A 25,207-nucleotide genomic window follows, 5' to 3' on the forward strand; every position below is an offset into this window, starting at 1 on the left:
ATGCTCTCCCCTTTAAGGGCCTTTTTTGATATTTTAGTAATCAGGTGGGCCTTATGCAGTGGGATACTGTGTATGGGACAGGACATCAAAATTGTACTTCAAACTGGAAATAGTGTGGAATAAGACTAGTTGAGGGAAAATGTTGATACATATATGCAGCCAGCTCAAACAGACTGGCAAATAAGCACAGTGTATTCCTTTCTGCTCAAGGTGCTCAGCTTGTGAGTCATTAAAAGAAATGTAGGGCACTGGATGGGACGGAGATTGTTAGCCCACTGATCAAATACAGCACACATCAGGATTAAAATCTCCTTTCTCTGTTGGTTATTGAGAATGCTGTGTGAAAATGGAACTAATTTTTAAGTGGGTGCAAGCTCACAATACGATGCTGCTAATGGTTTTCAACTAATGTCCATTTTTGCAAGTTTGCTATCTTACTGTAAGAAAACTTGACTTAGAAATTGTCAGATGAGCTGCTTTCTGTAAAATTAGAATTGGCTCTAAATCAGCCCCTATCAGTGGGTGAAGTGGTCTGAAACAGTCTGCTACAACAATCTGGTCCTTAATGACCTCTTAGTTAGTTCAGAGGTAGCCTGCCTGTTTGTCAAGACTTGTACGTGAAGAAAAGGTGCTTGGATGAAGTACAGGTGAATGACTGCCACCTGTGGATTTATACCCAGCAATAAGTCAACACATTCTGGTTAGGAGAAAGGGAAGAGAGCATTGGCAGAAAAAAAGGGAGAGGGAAATTTAAAAAAACATAGAAGTTGTAATGAGTTGTTTTTGCTTTTCTCCTTTGGCTGCAATGGTTTATAGGATTTCCAAATATATATAATGTAGATAATTGTTAACATTAAAATACCTTTCTCGCAATTTCCCCTGCATAGTGAAAACTTTCTGCTTCCCATTCAAAGTACTCAAGCAAATAGAATTTTTAACTGACTCTCTTACGTAAGTTATCCATTAAAAATGAAATAACGCTATCTTATGTAAGTTTTCCATTGAGAAAAACAAAGTTCAGACACTGAAATTACCTAGGCTAAAAAATGCTTTTAAATCCCTTAGTGTAAGATACTATTTGGTTTATGGTATTCATATGACACCCACCCTCTCCATATCACTAATTAACCTTGTAAATTCTGAATATTCTTAGCACAATAGAACACCTTTGTATTTTAAATTGACAGAGCAATTTTGTACGTCTTGGTGATCACTTCTAAACTGAGGATGAAATTGTGTAGTGCAATATTAATAATAAAGATGCTCATATGACTTCCTCTATTTTAACAAAGACTAACTTATTTTAAATCAGTTAATGCCTTAGTTAAAATAATTGATAAAGGGATGTCAACTCATGAAGACGCTAATTACTAATATCTTTCAGCAAGATTTCAATCCCTGTGTGCTGAACACAGAGTTGCAATGCTATAATCAGTATTTCCTGAATAATGTCAATTGAAAATACAATTATTGCTACAACTCTTACTTTACAATGGCATGGGACTTTTTCATTCCAGTGGAATGATTACAGAGATTGGAAGGGGGCAAGACCATGGAGGGGTTTGAAAACAAGGATGAGAATTTTTAAATCGAGACCTTGCTTAACTGGGTGTCTATGTAGGTCAGCGAGCACAAGGTGATGGGTAACTTGTATAGCAAAAATTTCCAGCACACTTCACAGAGATAAAAACTGGTGAGTGAAGAGTTAGCGGAGGTAACGGAAATCAGGAAGAGGTAGCTTTTGACGGAAGGTAGACAGGTCATAAGGTGGAGATGTTTAGGGAGAGCACTCCAAAATGTGGGGCCAAGACGGCAGAAAGCTCTGTCACTGAAGGTGGTGTGAGGGGAGGGTGGAGACAAAGAAGCCAGAGTTAGAAGAGTGGAGGGGAAGCACTGATCTGTAGGTTTAAAGGTGGTTTCAGAAGTAGGGAGAAGTGAGATTGTAGAGGGATTTGTAAATGAGGGCATTGATTTTGAATTCAGTGGATTGTAGGATATGAAGCTAGTGCAAGTTGTCGAGGATAGGGGATCAGGACTAATGTAGGCTGGGGTACAGGCTGTGAAGTTTTAGATGAATTATCATCTATGTAGGATGGAATTTGGGAGGTTTGCAAGCAATGTATGGGAAAAGATGAGCCTGTAGGTGACACAGGCATGGATGAGGCTTTCAGTGGTATGGGCCTGAGGCAAGAGTATAGATTGGCACTATTACAAAGGTTAGAATTGGTGATGGAAAAGGGATGGGGTAGGGTAGGAGCTGAAGAGTATGGCTGGTTCCAGCAGTAGTTGTTGGATAGTGGGAACTCTGGCAGATTTTCCTCTCCCTAGCCCAGAGGTGTTGAGGCCAGTTGTAGCATCCCCACTGCTACTGTGATTGAGATCAGCTAACTCAGCACAGACTGGAAATCAAAAAGAAAAAGAAAGACTTGCATCAAGTCTAAGACATTCTAGTCTGTTTGGCTCAATTACATGCTGCCTTTACCAACTAAATGCAATATAAATGTAGGTGCTTCTTTTCTCTTCTTCCTCCCCCAACCAAAAAAATTGGTTAAGTTAATTGAATTCATAGGTTGTAACTCTGATTGGACCTTTTCAACAGCTTTCAGCTGTTAACTGCGCACAGTTGGGTACTTGTGGAATGTTTGTTTTCTAATTTAAAAAAATGGAAAAGATTGTTGGTCCCCTGCCATTGAATGTATTTATTACACTATTTTTTTTTAAGACATACTGGTGATAAATGTACTATAATCACTGCCATATTGAGCCCTTTAGGATTTATATGCTCTTATTATAGTTAGCTTGGCTCTGAGCCAGAAAGTTGTGAGTTTGTCGTGGTCTAGACTGACATTTCAGTACAGTATTGAGCGAGTGCTGTATTGTTGGGAGGTACCAACCCTTCGATAAGATGTTAAACCAATCTACTTCTTCAGGTAGACGTTAAAGAACCCATTTTACACTTTGACGGAAGAGCAAGGGGATTCTCCCAGTGTCGACATTCCTCCTCAACTAATATTACCAAAAACAAATTAATTTATTATTTATCTTTTTTGTAGGATTCTTTGTACAGATGGCTGCCACATTTGCCTGAATAAGTGCGTCACAATAATCCATTGTATGTGAAGCCCTTTGAGTCATTTCTGAGACACATAAAGCGCTACATAAAGGCAATTCATTTATAAATCTAGCTGAATTTATAAAGTTTTGGCCTGAACTCTGCATGATTCCTCAACTTGCAGCTTTTGGCATGAGCAAATTTAACAGCAAAAGCCACATCCTTAGCTTAATGTTGAGCTACATTACAAACTGGAATCATGGTATCAGTTCATCTTTAGAATCCATCGCTAAACTGAGAACTGTAACCCAACAATCATAAGATTTCACCTTAAAGTATATCTCCACAAGTGATCTGCCCCAACCCCACCACCACCAACATTATCACATCACTAATTTAGCTTCTTTTCAATTTTGTTCCCAAAGGCTGGACGTCTCCTAATCAGGAAATTAATTGCTGAAAAACTGAAGATTCCTTGGAATGAAATCCAGCTGCAAAGGACAACAAAAGGAAAGCCATTTCTGGCAAATCCTGTTCTTAATTTTATCCCAAATTTTAATTTCAACATCTCACACCAAGGGGATTACACTGTTCTGGCAGCTGAGCCTATTCTGCAGGTTGGTGTAGATGTCATGAAGACTGATTTTCCAGGTAAGGAAACTTAAAGTAGGTTCTCCAATGTAGATAAATTAAATTTAGGTTCTGGGGGTGTCACACAATAAATTTAGGTGTTGTAGAACAAAATATTTTTTCATATTCTTTCCTCCCTCTGATAAAACCCCAGTAGGCTATCTGGGGATAGCCTTTAGTACTTCATCTTCTATAGCTCACATAGAAACCTCTTCTATCCTCCATATCTTATGCCCTAGTCAGCCATAATGACTCTTGGCCACCTTTGAGCTCCACCGATAGGTAGGTTTGGCTTCTGATCCATCCAAAAATCATATGGTAATGCAGTTATTTTAGAAATATCTCCATAAACATAATGGACAACTTTTCTCAATATTTTTGTAAATATATGTATAATGTGGAAGACTCTGTTCTAATTTTCTTACTTTATTCATGCATCTGGGGTGGGGAGGGAGGGGGAGAGCAGATTTTCTCCATGTGGTAGATATGTTAAATGTGCAGATAAAGAATAATTTCACTACATCTGGCACACAGGAAACTTTTTCCCATGGTTCCAGGGACATCAAAAGATAATTACCAGAATTTTAATGGTAGATGATAGTAACACTACAACTATATATACTATTTCTCTCTCTCCACAGATGCTGCCTAATCTGCTGAGTATTTCCGCATTTTCTGTTTTTATTAAAGAAATACACTACTTCATGTGAAACCAAAAGAGATTATATGGTTATCCAGAAAGTTTGTTTATTTTAGGGAAAAAAACTATTTTTAGAATTGGCTTCCTCATTCTTTACAAGAAAATTATTTGTAATGCACGTTAATGTTCATTGGAAAATTTGAGCTCTTGTTGGTGCATGTTGAATAATAGTTCTGCAATTAAAACAATTTTGTTAGAAAAGCCAGGTGTTTGATTTGGGCAGTTCCCAAAGAATTCATATTGGGTCAGATTTTGTTGTCAAAATAGAGGTGAAGCTAATTGCGCTCGCCATTATTTATGCGTAAATGGTACAGTAATTTCAGACAAGGGGCAGATGCGTGGTTAAATGCCAATATCCAAAAGTTGCTGTCTGAGTTGCGCCACTCGCAAACGGCATCTCGCTGTCATTTAACCATTGGCATGCATTGAATGCCATGAAGTTGCTGTATTTGCACGGTAGATACGAACTAAACCCGCTGCAGATATTTAGGGCTAGTAATTACAAGCGTAAGTATCCTTTTAACGACATGGTGAATGTTAATGACTGGCAATTAACCTTTCTGGCACAGAAAATTTACTATTATAAGTGTGGAGTCCCATTTCTTCAGGTTATGAATTGTTTGGAGATTTTTTAAAAAAGGCTAATTTTATATAATATTTTTTTTCCTTTTCCTTTCTGACTCTTTTCTCTCAATCCAATCTTTTTTTCGCTCTCTTTTTTCCTCTTGTACCTGATTTGAAACTGAATTCACCCCCTTTAATTCACCCTCCTTCTCAGGCCTTCCGCTGTTTATATTCCAATCCTTTAATCTCATTAGTTAAGGAGAATATTGCCCTGTTCACTCAGGTCGCAAATGCTCTATTTCCCTCGCTGTGCTGTTGTCAGCTCGCACTTTCAGCAACTTAGTGGGCAAAACATTTTTGAGCTGAAGGGTGCAGGGGCAAGTCTAACTAACGACAGACACCTTTACATGCCCTGCTACAGCAAAATCTGGCCCATTGCCTTCCAAATAATTAGTCTTTTTTTTAAATCCCAGAATTCTATTCATATTTTTTCTTCCTTTCACCATCATGCACTTTTGTTCTTCATTCAGAATCATGAATCCAGCCTGTAATCCTGTACTTGTATTTTGAAAAAAGTCAAAGCTAAAATAAATTTGAGAAAAATAATAACAGTAAGCTGTAAATATGGTGGGATAAAGAGAACGAGCTATTGGAGGATAACTGGTTTAACATAAAATGTTCAGGAATATTTCAATATTGTTGGAGGTCACTCTTCCCTTGAGAATTGTATGAGATCATCTTTGGTTAGCTGCAGTAGTAAACATTTCAGCTGGATATTTACTGTTCATACTTCTATCGTAAATGAGATAACAATTAGAAAACTGAGTGCCTTGCACGCAATAAGTCCAAAACCATACTTTGATTCATAGTCTAAGCCTCATTAGTGTTTTAGAATTAATATAGAGAACTCATTAAAAAAAATCTCAAATAGTAGTTCCCAGAAGAATTCCATAGTTTTTCTGATCTTTAGTAACATTGTTGCAGAACAAAAGAGGGTTGTAATAAAAATGAGAGATTTTTATCTGTAGTTTGAGTTTTTTAGTTGGACTTTGTTTCTTAGCCTAAAATAGGTTGATTGAAGCAAGACACGACCCTCAAAATGGCTTCTGTAACTGCATGCTGGGAGAATGCCTTTTCTTAAGCTCTGCATGAATTAGTTAAAATATATTTGATTAATTGATCGATGTATCTGGGGATAGAGTCACTAAGCATTGCCAAGTTTTAGAAACAATTAGGCCGGAATGTTGCCGGCGCTCAGTGAACGGGATGGGTGGCGGGTCAGCTGTTAAATTTAAAATGATTGACAGCGGGTCAGGAACCCGCTGTCAAAACGCACACTCCGGACTTTCCTAATGTCGAGTCTGCCTGCACTGAGCAGACCCGACAGGCAGCGGCGGGGGAGGCAATTAAAATCATTGGTGGCTTGTTTACAGCCACTTAACAATGCTTTTTTCCCCAGCTTTTTGAATTTGGCAGGTCACCCACCAGTTTCCCGCTGTGCCTAGACCTCGTCTGTGAAGCTGAGGCGGGAGGTCATTGGCCATTGTTTCAGCAGACAGCTTCAAATGTCAAGTCAAAGCTCCCAGCTGATTGAGAAATGTTTCCTTAGCCACTAGCTTCTCTAAACTGCATTTCCACTACAGATTCAGAATGCTGCAAGTCTTTACACAAGTCTCCCTCCAGTCTGACCTCATTACCTCTCCCACCATTGACAGACCGCTTCTGTCATCTCTACTTCACCTACCATCTATTCCATCAGCATCGGTGCACTTTATACTTTCTCACCTTGGTCCTCAGAATCCCAGCATCACCAGGCACACCAGCAGCACCAACAACAACACCAACCCTCTCCGCAATAAACTGATGCTGCACAGGACAGAGGGCATCAGCACCCGACCACATTGCTGCCAGGGATGGCCTCACCATAGCCAAATTTACTTCACTTGATGCTGTAGACCCTGGCTGCCACATGATGCGCTAGGTTGGCACCACCCCACACCAACACCATAAAGCATCCCTACAATGCCCAAGCCATTCCTTTCACACTCATCAGCATTGTGAAGGGTACCGTTATGTCTCACCATTCACTGCAACTCACGAAGCCACTTCCAAAGGTGCACACAAATCTGTCCAAGAATGCAAAGTGTTGAAAATAAAGATTTCAATGTTAGACAGCACATTAACAGAAACCTCACGTGAACATTGGCTAAAACACCCAAGTGCCTACCCTTGTGTGTTAGTTGGTATATTTGGACTAGGATGAGGGTGAGTGTGAGGGGTGGCTAGTGAGATGGGGAAGTGATAATGTAGCTAGAGAGGGATGGGTGGAGGTGCAAGTTAAGTTGGTGTGAGTAAGGATGTGCAGGAGTAGGGTAGGGAAAGCAGAGTGATGGGGATGTGATGAGTGGCACAGCAGGATGAAGTTGAATGTGCCTTTGCAGTAACGTTTCGTGATCTACTGAGATCATTGAAAGGTTTGTGCCACTGCAGCCTGGTCCTCCTGACGACATCCCTGCATGTGCCCTCCTGTGCATTGTGCAACCAGGCTGCGTTGGTCTCCTAGGGAGGTCTATCTGCCCATTGGAAGGGAAGAGAACCTCCCTGCGTGCTATGACTGCCTCCATAAGCATATGGAGGGAGTCATGGGAGATCATGGGTGCAGCCCTGTACCTCTGTGCAGTGCTTGTCAGTGTTTACAGCACCTCAATGCTTTAGAACACTGACAGCACAAATGTCTCGGTAAATTTGCGCATGGCCGGGGAGTCCAGAACCAGGGGTCATAGTCTAAGGATAAGGGGTAAGCCATTTAGGACTGAAATGAGGAGGAATTTCTTCACCCAGAGAGTGGTGAACCTGTGGAATTCTCTGCCACAGAGGCCAGTTCATTAAGTATATTCAAGAAAGAGTTGGATATATTTCTTAAGGCTAAAGGGATCAAGGGATATGGGGAGAAGGCAGAGACAGGGTACTGAATTTGGATGATCAGCCATGATCTCATTGAATGGCGGAGCAGGCTCGAAGGGCCGAATGGCCTACTCCTGCTCCTATCTTCTATGTTTCTGTTAAGGAAACCGGCAGATGACGCGCCATCAAATGATGTCATCAGACCTGCTTCCTTCAATTGGCCGGGTTTAACAAGCCCAATCAGGGAAAAGTCATGTCGGAGGCTGGAATGGAGATAGGAGCGGGGCCGGGACCGGCCACTGACGTCGCCTGTCGAAGTAGGGAAAATCGCGGCCTTAATGTCCATCAAGATAGCCTTAACACGGCCAGCATTTATTGTCACCACAGGTAGCTGTCAGCATGTCTTATGGCGACTGCAGTCCATTTTTCAAAGTAAACTGCCTTGGTCTTGGGCTGATTTCTTTCAAAGTTGGGACTATATTTGAAAGGGTTTTATATGTATAAGAATTGGAACGTTTGTAGTTTTCACAACAGATTCAGAAGCAAGAAGCAACTCCACGGGTAAGGAAACCTACTTTATTCCCAGACAAACTACGTATTCAGTAGGAATTGGGTGATTGCTCGCTTTTCAAACCTTTATCACTTCCAGACTTGACTATTCTTCCCTCTCATCCGACACTCCATAAACCTCAGCTCATCCAAAACTCCTATATCCTATTCCACACCAAGTCCTACTCACTTTTCACACCCACCCTTGCTGATCTACATCGGCTAATGGTTCCACAATTTAAAATTCTCATCCTCATGTTTAAATTTCTTGCTCTATCTCTGTAACCTTCTCCACTCCAACAACTTCCACTCCTGAACTCCCTGTTCCTCTGACTCTGTCCTCCCTCCTCTATTTGCCCACCATTGGCAGCCATACCTTCAGCCACCTAGGCCCCATGCTGTAGAATTCCCTCCATAAGCCTCTCCGCCTTGCATCTCCCTCTCCTTCTTTAAGACTCTCCTTAATACGTACCTCCTTGACCAAGCCTTTGGTCACACCTTCTACTCTTTCCTTTTTTGGCTCCGGGTCCATTTATTTCTGATTACATCTCTGTGAAACGCCTCGGGACGTTTTTCTACATTAAAGGCATTACATAAATGTAAGTTGTTATCTCTCAGCAATTTTGGTGAGTCAGTTTTATAAGAACAGGGGTACAATACACTAACTTATCAACATTGGAGTTGGCCTAGGGTTACAGCAGTATTGGTGTGGGCTCCCAAAGTCTGGGAGCACTGGGAGGTGTCTTCCAGAGTACCAGAGGACACTGGAGGGTGAGATTCTAGGGATACTTATACACTTATATTGAACGAAAATTTCCAAATATAAACAAAAAAACCTCATAAAACACTCATAGTTCATTATATATGCAGTTTCCAACTTATAATTAAAAAAAATTGTTTAAAATGGTTCAGGATAGATTTTTTAACTCAATATATACAGCCGAAAGTGACTGTTGACTTAAAAAATTCTATTCTTTTCTGTTTCCTTCTTTCTTTCTTTTTAATTGGTATCAAAAATCCACAATAACAGGTGGTGCTATTTCCGCATGCCGCATTTGTTTTTCTGAGTACTTAGCAGAAAAGCACACTTGTAATATATGTTAAAAAAATCATCATTTTCCTGAAGGAAGCTTTCAAAATTCAAACTCCAGTTTCTTCAAAAGTCTTTTGCGACTAGCAAGAAAATTCCAAGATCCTCAAGGGATATGGGGACATGCCCTTTTCTCTTTCAACTCCTGTTGATGTGCTGACTGCATGCAAGGAAATTCTGCAAAGTACACGATCAGAATGCACAACTGTGATTGAACGCTATTGTTTAATAGTGAAATAAAAATATCCAGTTGTTAGATCGGGTAATTAATTTCAGTGGACCACACTGATCTGAGGTCAACACACTAAAATAAAAGTTTGCGAGTCCGGTGGTAAGTTTTAAATAGTCGATTTATTGCATCACTTGATTTACACTGTTTGACTTCCTTCATCCGACTAACATCACATTCAAAATGGCTGGTTTTTATACAGCAGCAGATGTACCCGCCCCCTTTATTACCATTGGCTCAGCAGCATGCATGCAGAGCTATGGTTGGTTCAACTACATCACACTGATTGGATCTCTGATACATCAATCATTCCTTTGTTCTCTAGTTAAGCAGAATCATCACTTTCAGTTTTAAGCTAAGATCAGCACTTTCACAGTTTAAGCTAAATCAGCATTTTCATTGTTCTCAGTTTCTAAGTCAGCCGATGTGACGTTACCAGCTGTGATTGGATCTGATACATCACACCATCCTTTGGCATGTGGTCAGCTTAAGCATAATCTGATTTCTTTAAATCATTAGATTTTAATCATATTAAAATCTATGTTATTAAAATATATATATATTCCCTAACACTCCCCCCTTTGATTCTTTCAAAAATTGAATCATAAAAATAAAGAGTCAGATTAAAAATATAATCAATCATTGCTGTGTTTTGCCACTGTCCGGATCAGTGGCTCTGCACAAATTTACATCAACCAGGATTTTACTTGGCCACAGTAAAAGCCTGGTTTTAATAAGTTAATTGATTTCATGATCTTAAATTAATTAGTGCATCTTAAAAAGTGGGAGGAGCTCCCCATAGCTTATGGCTTTGAAAAATACATTCAAGTAAAAATTAAAAAGTAAAAGGGTAGAAAAATTATAAAAAGTAGAAAAGGTAAAAACCGATCTAGCAGCTAAATATAACATGCCCCTTTAAGATGTACAAATGGTCTGCGGCGACCTGCAAGGCATCTTGCCCGCGGGGCAGCAGCCGCCTGGTGGCAAGCACATTTAACCAACAGAAACACACAATTTGATTCCCATCCTATTGTACAAGGCCTCCCTCTTATCTTTCTGAGGAGTGTTTTGTCAAGATTCTTCAAGGGCATTTTATGGCTTCGTGGCTCCTTGTTATCTAGCAGGTGCTATCCTCCCTGATTCCTTGCATTTTACCATTCCCTTATCATTTCTATTTGTCTTTTGATGCTTGATATTCGACCTTGCTGGCATTTATGCTACCTTTTTCCGCTTGCCTGTTGTCAGTCCCTGGTCTAAGAATTAAAACCCATCTTTGAATCTAACAGCTATTTCTTACAATTCCCTTCTTTGAGAAGGAAATATCCTTATTGACTTCTCACAATCAGCTCTTGACTAATCTAGCTAGCTCTTATTGCTCTCTCAACTTGGGCGTTAGTAGGGAGTCTTGAAGATTTCTCCCTTCCTTACAGTCCATTCCTTTGAGGGGGAGGAGCAACCTCTGACCCCTTACTCAAATTCAATTCACTGTTCCGGTGTTCCAATTCTGCCCCGCCTGGGGATCCTCTGTTTCTTCTATCTTTCCTGATGTTACCCCGCCTGGGGTCTCCTCTACATTACTTCGGATCTTCTCTTTCAGTGTGCTCAATTAATTTGTTAGTGCTTGTCAGTCATGGGCATGAGTACCCAATTGGCTTATATATCAAAGTCTTACTACACATGTTACATATATCAAATACACTATCATTACAAGTTGGATAGCTACCAGAGCATGTGAAATAATACGAACCTAAGGGTGTGCTGATGTATTAAGCCCAATATCCCACCAATGTGAGTTGTCCCCTATGCTGTCAATTTCAATATCTATTCTCGAGTTGTCTTGCTCCAAAACATAAAAATGCTTTAGGGAGGAGTTCAGTCGCATCATGAGCTCACTGAAACCCACAAACAACAGGGGAATGTCATATCCGAGTATTCGAATTGTGCCACATAATTGTGTAGCTCATACTTAAAAATGTGTTGGTTGATGGGGCAGGTCATGTTAGACCTGTAAAGCATGGTAATTGCAGTAGTAGTGACACAGGAGGCACCACCAAAACTGGATTCGTACTGGTTTTTCCCACGCTCTGTTACCTACAAAACACAATTATTACAGTCACAGTTAAATTCAGTCTTACAATCATTTCAAGCGACATTACAGTTTAACATCTAATCAACATATCATGGATTTAAAAGACTCTCCAGATCTCTTTTACTCGTATCCATCTTGTGGATAATTCTTACTAAACATGATTTTTCCTTAGCCCTCAATTGTCCCAATCCAGATTCCATGTAACTCTCCACTTCAACTTCAATTTCAATCCCTCTAACAGGTACCAGTGTGTTTAACTCTATTCTGATTGTTTCATCAATTAGATAGTTTCTCGATGGAGTATGTGTCAATGCTTTATAAGTTGTCTCGCTCTCCTGAGCCACATTAACCATTTCATGTTTTGCTGTTGTCAAGTAACTGAGCATGTCTGAGACCCGTTCTTCAGTGCAAATTCACCATACATTCCTGGATGGTAATTGCTTCATACGTAACAAATCACATTTGCACACTCATACCGGTATCTCAATATCATGCCACCCATGCCATCCGATACAAGCCTTTCTCGGGCTTTCAGGTATCTTATCGAAAGATTGTAGTCGTCTAATGGCTGAATACTTTTTCAAGGTCTTACTTGCTGCTATTTAAGCTTTGACCTGAGCTCTTGGCCCTCTGCCTGTAATTTGGCCACTTCAGCCTGCTTGATTTCAAGCTGATTTTTAGCAGTAACTAGCTCTACATTAATCCCTTCCATTTCTTTCTCCTGAAGTGCTCTTTCCTGTAGTTGTGCTTTCACTAATGCGGTTTTCTCAGCTATTAGGCTCTCTAAAAGCATAATCTGTTGCTTAAAGTTATTCTCAAGATTCAACTTTTCTTTTTCCACGGTCTCTATTGTTGCCTGACTTTTCTCAATGTTTTCCGAAAACTGCTTTAACCTGTCAACTTTTTCAAGTAAAGCATCTTCCTTCTCAGCTAGAAGGGAGGCAAGAGAATTTTCATTCTGCTTTGACTTCATTAATTTATTCTCCAAGTCTGAAACCAGTTCTTCCTTGGTCTGGCAATCTACCTGGAGATTTAATAAGCGGTCGTTCAAATTATTTTCTTCTTGTTTCAGATCATCGAGTTCAGACTGATTTTTTTTTTCAGTTTTGTTTCTGCTCTTTTAAACTGCCTGAGAGCATTTTGCAAGTTCTCATTCAGTAGTGTAATTCTCCTGTTTCAATCTTACACTCTCAATCACTTTCCTTTAATTACATGTGGGATATGTGCATTCCGTCCTTCACTACCCCAATATTCTGTATTCGGTGCACCTCTCGTCCTTGGGCTTGGGGTGCCATTACGGTATTACCAATACCAACCCTAGGAGCCCATCCAGTAGTGCCTTGGGTTTGGGGTGCCATTACGGTATTACCAATACCAACCCTAGGAGCCCATTCAGTAGTGCCTTGGGCTTGGGGTGCCATTACGGTATTACCAATACCAACCCTAGGAGCCCATTCAGTAGTGCCTTGGGCTTGGGGTGCCATTACGGTATTACCAATACCAACCCTAGGAGCCCATTAACACCACGTAGGTAAAGCCGTTTCGGTTAAATCTAGCACTACCAGTACAAGTTCATGTTGCACATTATCATGCAATTAGTTTACAAGATAACTTCCATTTATCAAATCATAATTTTCCTTCTATCACTGTAGGGAAATATTAACTTAAAATTAAGAAACTTAAATTTAATAATGTCCCATATCTTTAAATTTCATACTAAAGTTGTTGCTTGGTGAACTTAAACAGCTGTCAGTGGAAAGGGTTAACTCCTTTGCAGGTTTTTAAGAAGGTGGAGCAAAACATTATCAGGCGCAATTGCGTCACTTCACGTAAATTAAAAAAAACTTTCCTGATCGAAAAAGACAGTTGTGTTTTCACACTTTAACTAAACACGAACAGAACAGATAAAACAGAACAAAATAGCACATTCTTGCAGAAAACAGTAAATTACGTCATATTTCTTATTGTCCTTTCTTCAAATGTCTTTCCAAAATACTGTAAAAACATAACTGGAGAAAAATTAGTTTTTCACATTTAAACAAATCAAATCAAACTGCTTTAGAAGATTTCACCATAGCAACCGCGACTCCAAGGTTAAATCTTAGACTGAAACTTAATGTAACCTTGTACAGTTTGCACTGCAAGTACAAAAATCTATCGCAATCTTTTGTTAAGCAAACTTTTGTTGCTCTTCTCAGTTTTTACACACCAGCTTAACTTAAATTATTTCAAAGGTTTTTTTTTTCAATTCTTGGGGCACAATCTTATTCACACATTCTTAAAACTTCCAAAATCCAAGACAAGACAAAAGATTTAAACGCTTTTAACACAGAGAAGTGGGTGGAGCTAAAACACACATAACAGAATCTTTCTTTTAAAGAACATCTAATCAGACAAAAGAAATACTGTAACTTCTTAAACATTCATAGTCATTTTTCAAGGTTCCTTTCACTCAGCAAATCTTGTGTTTTATTTGTCTCAGCACAGATGTTAATAACTTCCATGTCAGTAAAACTTGTAAGTTTCCCTTTTTTTTCCTCCTTTTCCATCGGCGTCTCAGCATTTCTTGGCTTTCCAAATCCCTGTTTTTTTCCTTCCTTTGCTGAGTTTTCAGATTGGTTAGCCTGCAAATTAGATCTTTTTCCTTCTTTATCTCTCCTGTGTTCAGCCCCGAGTGTTCCAACCAGTTAGTTTTAAATCGCCCGTCGTACTCTAACACTTCCTCCGTCCCTTTCTGTTGACAGGCTATGATCTTTCCCCAATCCGTTTTTGCAGGGCTAAACACTTGTAACCACTGCTGGATCGCATCCCATCCGGCATCTAATTCTTGCTCATCATTTCCCAGGCCAGTCTTTACTTTGCTGTGTAACTTATTTCCCTCTCTCCTGGGTATCATTACAATCAGAATTTGGACTCCGTCACACGGGGGGAGTTGGTACTTTGCCCTTTCTTCCCCATCTTCTTTCTTCTCATACTCCTTTTCTACTCTTTTCCTTTTCTGTCTCAATGGGGCCAAATGGGGTCCTGTTTTCTCTTCTTCACTTTCACTGACAAAGATGTGCAGGTTAGGTTGATTGGCTATGATAAATTGACCCTTAGTGTTAGGGGGATTAAATACGTGGGGTTACGGGGATAGGGTGGGATATGTGTTGGTGTAGGGATTACGGGGATCGGGTGGGATATGTGTCGGTGCAGGCTCGATGGGCCGAAATGGCCTCTATCTGCACTGTGGGGTTTCTGTGATACTAGAGGATCCCAAGTCGGTCTCTTGACCTGCTTCTTGCCTTTGTCTCCCACGACCTTCCTCCTTTATTTCATTTAGATCTGGGTAACCCAGGTCCCGACACATTTTCCCTTTACTTGGACTACCGGTACTATCGGTTGTTTATCCAATTGTTTTTTACAGTCCTTAACTTCATCTTTAAGTTTTTTAACTTCCACTTCTGACTTTTCAAGCTCATTTGTTTTCTTTTTCAATTGTTCATAAATCGCATCTTTCTGCTCTTTTGCATTGGTCATGTCGTGATCGTGTTGGGAGTTTGCCTTAATCTCATTTCGCCATCGGATCTGGCCCATAAGTGCCAAGGACCATCTGATCCGTCTTTTATCTTTCATACGGGTCGTTTTTCCCCAGACCCTTTTTATGTCATCCAAAGACCATTGTCCAGAGGAGGTACTGTACTTTTGTTCGATCTCGAACCAGGTTTTAGGTAAGTCAAACTGTAATTCTATATAGTCTTTCAACGCCCACAGAATTTCATCTTCTGAAATCTCAGGTGGGGCACGCCCACCCTTAATAGTTGTAGGTTTATCGAGTGGTGCCATAATATCGATTTCTTTACTTGGGGGTCTCAAGTCGTAGGCTTTTCAGCCGAGTCAGTAAGTTAGAGCTCTATATGGGACCTCGAGCCATCTTACCACCCAGAGGGTTCGCTACCCAGGAGGTTTGTGGAGTCGCGTGGAGGGGAGATGACTAGACAACCAACCGAGGACTTTTAAAACAAGGAGTCCTTACCTCCGATATAGGTCTGGTGTGTCAGATCCAATCTCTTCCCTCAGCGACCCTGCTCGCAGCGCCAAATTGTTAGATCGGGTAATTAATTTCAGTGGACCACACTGATCTGAGGTCAACACACTAAAATAAAAGTTTGCGAGTCCGGTGGTAAGTTTTAAATAGTCGATTTATTGCATCACTTGATTTACACTGTTTGACTTCCTTCATCCGACTAACATCACATTCAAAATGGCTGGTTTTTATACAGCAGCAGATGTACCCGCCCCCTTTATTACCATTGGCTCAGCAGCATGCATGCAGAGCTATGGTTGGTTCAACTACATCACACTGATTGGATCTCTGATACATCAATCATTCCTTTGTTCTCTAGTTAAGCAGAATCATCACTTTCAGTTTTAAGCTAAGATCAGCACTTTCACAGTTTAAGCTAAATCAGCATTTTCATTGTTCTCAGTTTCTAAGTCAGCCGATGTGACGTTACCAGCTGTGATTGGATCTGATACATCACACCATCCTTTGGCATGTGGTCAGCTTAAGCATAATCTGATTTCTTTAAATCATTAGATTTTAATCATATTAAAATCTATGTTATTAAAATATATATATATTCCCTAACACTAGTTGAGCCTTAAGCTTTTGAGACAGGATGAGGCCTATAAATAAAAGACAATTCAGTGGATAAATTTAATATTTTTGTGCATCATTTAATTTTTAGATTAAAAAAAATTTAAACCCTTATTTAGGACATTAGGAATTTCAGATACTAAGAAAAATTAGCAGATCAAAAATTTTCAGAACAAATCTGCTCCACGGTCTCACCTGCTGACCATGCTTTTTAATTTCACAGAGTCACAGGCTTTTGTACTGAAAAATGTGACAGAGCTACAGGCATCATGGGCAATTGCAAATGTAATAGGATAAGGCTACTTTCTTTTCGTCTGTAAAAGTATTTTTACTTAAGTTTATTCTTGCACAAAGCTAGTTAGCCGCTTTGGTTTTGTTTTACTATGTACCCTTCTTTTGACCAGGGACATGCTTAGCTTCCTTTAGCAAAAGCAAAATACTGCAGATGCTGGAAATCTGAAATAAAAACAGAAAATGCTGTAAATACTCAGCCGTTCATCTGTGGAGAGAGAAACAGACTTAACGTTTCAGGTCGATTACCATTCGCCTGACGGTTCACCATTGAATGACTGGAAAATTAAAATCTCCATTACATAGAGATTACTTGATCCACAGGTCCAAAATACACTCTACAACTGGCCTCCCATGACACTATTCAAAGAAGAGCAGACAGTTCTCCTAGTGTCTTGTCCAAAATTTCTCTCAACCAACACTACCAAAGAACAGATTAACTTGCCATTCATTCATTGGTCATTTATCTCATTACTATTTGTGGGACCATGTTGTGCACATTTGTTCACACAACGGTAATTGTACAATGTAATTCATTCTATGTGAGCCACTTTGTAACATTTCTGAGGTACTTGTTAAAGCATGGTAAAAATGCAAAATCTCTGTTGCTACATTGACCAAGTATATATGAAAATAGGCAGATGATACTTCAGCTGCAGACTCTAAATTGGGACATGGTGTTGCAATCTTGATTCCCTACATTTAAATTCCTGATCAGTACACTGCTTCACAGGGAGGAGGAAAAATCAGTGCAACACACTGCTGGTTTTCTTGCACATCAGTTTTTTTGCAACCCAGTGCAATATTAGTGAAAGCCTAGGAACAGGTCTGCTGTTCTATTAACTAGTGGGCTGCTCTGGGATTGGAGCTTCTTTTGGTGGAACGGAGCTACTTTTGGTGGAGAGTAGCAAGTGGCTGCACAATCATCTTGATAGTTGCTCCTGTGAGGGAAGCTCAGGTTTGCCCATTATCAAATTTTTAGATATCAGTCTTGGTTCAGTGATCGCACTCTCGTCTCTGAGTCAGAAGGTCATGAGTTCAAGCCCCTCTCCAGGATTTGAGCACGCAATCTCGGTTGACACTCTAGTGCAGTACTGAGGGTGTGCTGCACTGCCGGAGGTGCTGTCTTTCGGATGAGCCATTAAACCGAGGTCTCGTCTACTCTCTCTGTTGGATCCCATGACGCTATTCGAAGAAGAACAAGGGAGTTTTCCCGGTGTCCTGGCCGACATCAACCAACATCACTAAAAAGTTTAATTGGCCATTTACCTCATGCTGTTTATGAGACCTTGCTGTGTGCAAATTGGCTGCTGTGCTTCCCTACATTACAACGATGACCACACTTCAAAAAGTAATTCATTAGCTGTGAAGTATTTTGGGACGTCTTGAGGTAATGACATACACCACATAAGTGCAAGTACGTTCTTTCTATAGTTTGCCTGTGGCTTGGGGTAACGAGGGGAATAAAAGGAGGAAGAAAATATCTTGGAAAATGAATTCATACCCTCAAGTTTTTTTAAACTGTCAGATTGAAATTTGAATACTTGCTAGAATTTCATGGTGAAATGCCAAAGGTTTAAAATTACAAAGTTTGGTTGAAACTGTATTCTCTTATAGTAATTACAGTATTGCATGTTTCTTCATAATTTGTTACACTAGTGTAGTGATCAGGAGATTCCACAAGATGGTGCCTCTGAGCTGCAATCATGTATAGCTCCATAATATATATTAAAATATATATTGCAGTACTCTACAAGTTTCACTTGTCAGCTGCTTTGTCGTTCTTTATTACAGATCTGAATGTTACTGTACCTTGTTGCAGTAAAATATACAAAATTGAAGTACAAGAAAGCAAGCTAGCCGAAAGAGACCTAGGAGTCTTAGTAGACTTGACAGTTAACACATTTAACCAATGTAGAGCAGCAATCAACAAAGTCAACAGAATGTTAAACAGTGGAGCCAAAACAGTAGAAGACAGATCAAAGGCAATCATGCGCAAACTGTATAGTCTCTGTCCAGACCACACATTGAGTACGGTGTCCAATTCTGGCCGCTGAGAAACGCGGGAGACAATCAAGCACAGAAAGCAGTGCCGAGATAAAGCACAAGGTTGATCCCTTGTATCAAAGAAAAAAGGAAAGAATTAAAATTTATATAGCACCTTTCATGACATCACGACGTCTCAAAGCTAATTACTTTTGACGTGCAGTCACTGTTGTAATGTAGGGAAATGTGGCAGTTTATTTACATACAGCAAAGTTCTACAAACTGCAAGGAAATAAATGTTCAGATAATCTTTGTATTTTTTGTGATGCTGGCTGAGGGACAAATGTTGGCCAGGAGAATTTACCTGCTCCCCTTCAAATAGTGCCGTGAGATCATTTATATCTACCTGAGAGGACTGATGGGGCCTTGGTTTGATGTCTCATCCAAAAGATGGCACGTTTGTCAATGCTGCTCTCCCTCAGTACTACAATGACGTGTCAAGCTAGACTAGATTATGTGCTCAAGTCTCTGAAGTGGGGCTTGAACCCACAGCCTTCTTGACCCAGAGGTGAGAGTGGTACCACTGAGCTAAGTTCTGAGTTAATGAGGAAATACCGGAGAAACGTAGGTGTTTCAGTCTGGAAAGAGAGTGATCTTAGAGATTTACAAGAACGTTAAAGGAATGGAACGGTAAACCCAGAATATTACTTTAAGCTAAATAGCGAGAGTAGAACAAGGAGACATAGATTCAGACTTATAAAAGGTAAATTTAGGATGGTTGCCAGGAAATTTTTCTTTACACAAGGAGTGATCGATGCATGGAATAGATTGCCAGGAAGAGGTGAAAATCCTAGAATCTTTTAAGAAACAACTAGATACTGAAGTGGGGAGAATTTAGGATCTTTCTGGGTAGTTGGGCTGAATGGTGTTCCTTATCTGTAACTATCTTCTGACGAGTTTACATTGGCAGTTGCCATTATAAATGTGGATATAGGAATTTATATTTTTTTAAGTTGACAAGATGTAAGTGCAGGCGTAATATATTAATTGACAGTAGATAGTAACTGTGGTGTAGGAAGTAGGAAAAAGCCCATAAGAGTAAATTGAGTTACTCTGCCTTTGACTCTGAATTTGTGGTAGCTTAGCTGGAACTTTGTACCAAAAGTGAAAAAGATTTCTATTCCCCAGTACAAACCTTGATGGGGATGAAAATCATCAAAAAATATAATTACACTTTTTTTAATAGTAAATTTGTGCAGATTGCTGTCATACTTTGAGAGTCCAGCCCACTTTTGTTGCCACTTATCACTTTTATAATAATAATCAACTTTATTGTCATTGTTAGTGCACAAGTGCAGTACAACGAAATGTAGGCTTGCGGCTCCCGAGAGTGTACATTTAGATTAAGACATTTAAACATTCAACATTCATTTGGCTTGTAATATATTAACATAAACATAATAAAGTGCATTGGCAGATGTGTAGGCTTTAGAATTTATTTGTGGAGTTCAGTAGGATGACAACCCTGGGAAAGAAGCTGTTCCTAAATCTGGTCGTTCGGGTGCGAATGCATCTGTAGCGTCTCCCAGATGGCAGGAGGGCGAACAGACTGGCTGGGGTGGGTAGGGTCTTTGATGATGGTCCGTGACCTCCGTAAACAGCGTTTCTGGTATATGTGCTCTATGGTCGGTAGCTGGGTGCCGGTAATGCGTTGGGCAGTTTTGACTACCTGCTGCAGGGCTTTCCGGTCATAGTAGCTACAGCTGCCATACCATACTGTGATACAGTTCGTCAGGATGCTCTCTATTGTGCAGCGGTAAAAGTTAGAGAGGATCAGGGGTGACCGGTTACATCCCTTCAGCCTCCTTAGGAAATATAGGCGCTGCTGGGCCTTCTTCACCAGAGAGGAGGTATTGAGGGACCAGGAGAGGTCTTCCGTGATGTGGACTCCGAGGAACTTAAAGCTGTCCACCCTTAAAACTTAAAGCTGCCAAAGGTCCTATTTTAGTCTTTAAGATGGTCTGTATAAAGAGGTCCTATACTGTATCGTAAAAGCTAACAAATGAATGTTTCAGACTTGAGCCAATTTCAGAAGAGCACCTGTCTATGAAGGTCATCTGGTCAATTGCCCTAATTGACAGTGGCACCACGTACACCCCAACAGTGATCATTGATACTATTTCTGCCCAGGTTTTCATGGAAGAAGTCTGCCATTTATTAAATTCAAAGGTTACTGTTGTTTTATTTTCCCGATGCTGTTGCTCTTTTATTCTGCAATTTCTCAGATTGGATATCTTCAGAACTGCAGTAACATTGTTATTTCAACAAGTTTTTTTATGCTGTCACTTTTTATCTCAAGATTTTTCCTTTTGGGGAGACGACTTGAACCGTTTATAAAAAAAAAAAAAAAGTCTTTTGTTTTTCACAGTTTACTGTATGTCTAGTTCATTCTTGTGGTAATGCATTAAGAACTCATTAAATACATTGGGCCAATAATTGCTGTCAAAATAACAGCGAGGCTAATAGCGCTCGCCGTTATTTAAGTGCAAATGCCACAGCTACTTCAGGTGAGGGCACATGCGTGATTAAAAATGGAAATTGAGAAGTTGCTGTCAGAGGTGTGCCACTCCACCCTTAGCTTCACGAAAACGCCATCTCCCTGTTTGGCACCCCATTCAAATGCATTGAGCAGCGTGAAGTTCCTGTACTTGACTGTAAATACAAAGTAAACTCGCCATAGAACGTTAAGCCAAGTCGTTTCAAATCTAAGTACCCTTTTAACAATGTGATAATTGTTAATTAGTGCCAGTCAATCAACCTGGCACTGAAAATTAACTATTACAAGTGTAGTGTCTCATTCTTTCAGGTTTTATTTGTTGGAGATTTACAAAAAAAAGTTTTTTTTTTTAAGTTCTACTTTTCCTTTCTGTCCGTTGTCTCTCTTAATCTAATCTTTCTTTCTCTTTCTGTACCTGATAAGACATTGAATTCACCATTCTAACTTATACTTCCTCGTTCAGACTGTGTGCTGTTCATTTCACAATCCTTCAATCTGATTGGTTAAGGAGACACACAGTTGCTTGCACTGTTCACTCAGATCCCAAATGCCCTGTAGCGGGTGCCTTGCATTTCCATCTCGCACTTCCAACAACATGCAGCGCAAAATATCAAGGGCTAAAAATCAGGTGGTTTATGCCATCCGTTACGCATAGTTTTGTGTAAAAAATGGCAGTAGCCCTCTTCCGCCAGCTGGTGGTGGGTGCCATGGCGTCCGCCATTTTCCAAGGGCTGGCAGTACTGCTGGTAAAAGCGATGGCCCTGCAAATGTAAATTAGGGAGAGGGTGAAGTCACGCCAACTTAATGTCACCTCTGGAGGAGGCGGACCTGCGTGGGAGCGGCAGCGGGACCTGAGAGAAGGCGGAGAGGCCATAAAGGATCGCTGCAGAGGAGACCCGACACCGGAGTGCTGCGAGTTGGGAAAGAGTCCGAGAGCGGGAACAGTCAAACAACAACAACTGCAAAACCGCTAAAGTGACGCCACAACCAGGGAAGGAGCTGATTGGTAAGTAGGACCTGGTGAGTATTTCTACAGTCCAGTCGTTAAAGTAAAAGTAAGGTCTCTAGTTTAGAGTAAGTAGTGTTTAAAGGGAAGTAAGGTCCCTAGTGTATTCAATATTCTTTAATTTAAAGGAAGTAAAGGGAGTAAGTTAAGGGTAGGACATGGCAGGGCAGCTCGGCAGTGTGGAGTGCTCCTCCTGTACTATGTGGGAAGTCAGGGACACTTTGGTGTCCAGGGCGAACACGTGCAGGAAGTGTCTCCAGCTGCAGCTATTCAAAATCTGCATTTTGGAGCTGGAGCTGTGGCTGGAGTCACTGTGGATAATCCGCGAAGATCTTCGTGGATAGCACGTTTAACGAGGTGGTCACACCGCAGGTAAAGAGTGCACAGGCAGATGGAATGGGTGACTGCCAGACACAGTAAAAGAACTAGGAAGGTAGCGCAGGAGTCCCCTGGGTCCATCTCCCCCTCCAACAGATTTTCCGTTTTGGATACCGCTGGGGGAGATGGGTTTCTTGGGAATGCAGAAAGAGCCAAGTCTGTGGCACTACGAGTGGCTCAGCTGCACAGGAGGGGAGGAAAAAGAGTGGGAGAGCAATAGTGATAGGGGATTCTATCGTAAGGGGAACATATAGATGTTTCTGTGGCCGCAGACGTGACTCCAGGATGGTATGTTGCCTCCCTGGTGCCAGGGTCAAGGATGTCATTGAACAGCTGCAGGGCATTCTGAAGGGGGAGGGCGAACATTCAGAAGTCGTGGTTCACATTGGTACCAATGACATAGGTAGAAAGAGGGATGAGGTCCGGCAACAAGAATTTAGGGAGCTAGGTAGCAAATTAAAAAGCAGGACCTCAAAGGTTGTAATGTCTGGATCACTCCCGGTGCCACGTGCTAGTGAGTATAGGAATAGGAGGATAGAGCAGATGAATGCGTGGCTAAAGAGTTGGTGCAGGAGGGAGGGCTTTAGTTTCCTGGATCACTGGGTCTGCTTCTGGGGAAGGTGGGACCTGTACAAGTTGGACTAGTTGCACCTGAACCGGAATGGGACCAACATCCTTGCAGGGAGGTTTGCTAGTACTGTTGGGGGGGGGGTGGGGGTGGTGGTGGTGGTTACACTAACTTGGCAGGGGGATGGGATACGGAGTGGAGCTATAGTAGGGGGTGATGCACAGACAAATATAGAGGAAAAAGCAAGTCAGCCTGGAAGGCAGAGCAAATATGTAACGGCACAAGGGAGTATGGCAAGGCTGGATGGCATTTATTTTAATGCAAGGAGTCTTGCGAGTAAGGCAGATGAATTGAAGGTGTTGATGAACACATGGGAGTATGATATTGTTACTATCACAGAGTCATGGTTGAGGGAGGGGCAGGACTGGCAGCTCAATATTCCGGGGCATAGAATCTTCAGGCGAGACAGAGGGGGGTATAAAAGAGGAGGGGGTGTTGCAATATTAATCAAGGAATCAATTACTGCTGTAAGGAGGGATGATATCTTAGCAGATTCCTCTAATGAGGCCATATGGGTTGAACTTAAAAACAAAAATGGGGCAAGCACTTTGCTGGGAGTGTACTATAGGCCCCCAAACAGTCAGGGGGAGATAGAGGAACAGATATGTAGGCAAATCTCAGACGTGTAGAAATATTAGGGTAATAATAGTAGGGGATTTCAACTTCCCCAATATTAACTGGGATAGTCAGAGTGTGAAAGGCTTGGAGGGTCTGGAATTCTTAAAGTGCATCCAGGAGAGCTTTTTGAGCCAGCATGTAGAAAGTCCTACAAGAGAGGGGGCGGTACTGGACCTAATTCTAGGGAATGTAGCCGGCAAGTAGTAGAAGTGTCAGTAGGAGAGCATATTGGTGACAGTGACTTGTAGGAAAATTCACATCAGAGCAGTGGGAGTCTTTCAGAAAGGAAATAGAGAGAGAGTACAACGCCAACATGTTCCCGTAAAGGTCAAGGGTGGAACCAACAAGCCCAGGGAACCCTGGATGTCAAGGGATATACAAGAATGGATTAGGAAAAAAACGGAGGCTTTTGGCAGATACAAAGGACTAAAAACAGTGGAAGCCCTAGAGAAGTATAGAAAGTGCAGAGGGGTACTTAAAAAAGAAATTAGGAGAGCGAAGAGGGGGCATGAAAAAACACTGGTGGGCAAAATAAAGGAAAATCCCAAGGTGTTTTATAAGTATACTAACGGGGTGCCCGGCGGTGCCGAGGGTTTTTTGAGGGCATGGTGTTGTTGGAAGAGAGAGAGGGAGCGACTGGGGGGAAGAGAGAGAGGGAAGGAGAGAGAGAGGGAAGGAGAGAGAGAGAGAGAGAGGGAAGGAGAGAGAGAGAGAGGGAAGGAGAGAGAGAGAGAGAGGGAAGGAGAGAGAGAGAGAGGGAAGGAGAGAGAGAGAGAGGGAAGGAGAGAGAGAGAGGGAAGGAGAGAGAGAGTGAGGGAAGGAGAGAGAGAGAGGGAAGGAGAGAGAGAGAGAGAGGGAAGGAGAAAGAGAGAGAGGGAAGGAGAGAGAGAGAGAGGGAAGGAGAGAGAGAGAGAGGGAAGGAGAGAGAGAGAGAGGGAAGGAGAGAGAGAGAGAGGGAGGGAAGGAGAGAGAGAGAGAGGGAAGGAGAGAGAGAGAGAGGGAAGGAGAGAGAGAAGGAAGGAGAGAGAGAGGGAAGGAGCGAGAGAGGGAAGGAGCGAGAGAGAGAGGGAAGGAGCGAGAGGGAGAAGGAGAGGGAGAGAGAGAGAGGGAAGGAGAGAGAGAGGGAAGGAGAGAGAGGGGGGAGGAGAGAGAGGGGGGAAGGAGAGAGAGAGAGAGGGGAAGGAGAGAGAGAGAGGGGAAGGAGAGAGAGAGGGGGAAGGAGAGAGAGAGAGAGGGAAGGAGAGTGAGACTGGGGGAGAGAGAGAGACTGGGGAGGAGAGAGAGATTGGAGGGAGAA

General features: G+C 41.4%; 1 protein-coding gene across 1 annotated transcript in view; it reads left to right on the plus strand.

The window, feature by feature from the left end:
- The window catches only part of aasdhppt (aminoadipate-semialdehyde dehydrogenase-phosphopantetheinyl transferase), a 76,852-nt gene that overhangs the window by 4,279 nt on the left and 47,366 nt on the right, over positions 1-25,207 (plus strand). Inside the window, exon 2 of the mRNA XM_085999070.1 lies at positions 3,478-3,703. Within this exon, the coding sequence (XP_085855196.1) occupies positions 3,478-3,703 (226 nt within the window). The remainder of the gene's footprint in view (positions 1-3,477; positions 3,704-25,207) is intronic.

This window comes from Somniosus microcephalus, chromosome 10 (assembly GCF_052327205.1).
Source record: "Somniosus microcephalus isolate GS21.2 chromosome 10, FLI_Smic_1.0, whole genome shotgun sequence".
NCBI lineage: Eukaryota > Metazoa > Chordata > Chondrichthyes > Squaliformes > Somniosidae > Somniosus > Somniosus microcephalus.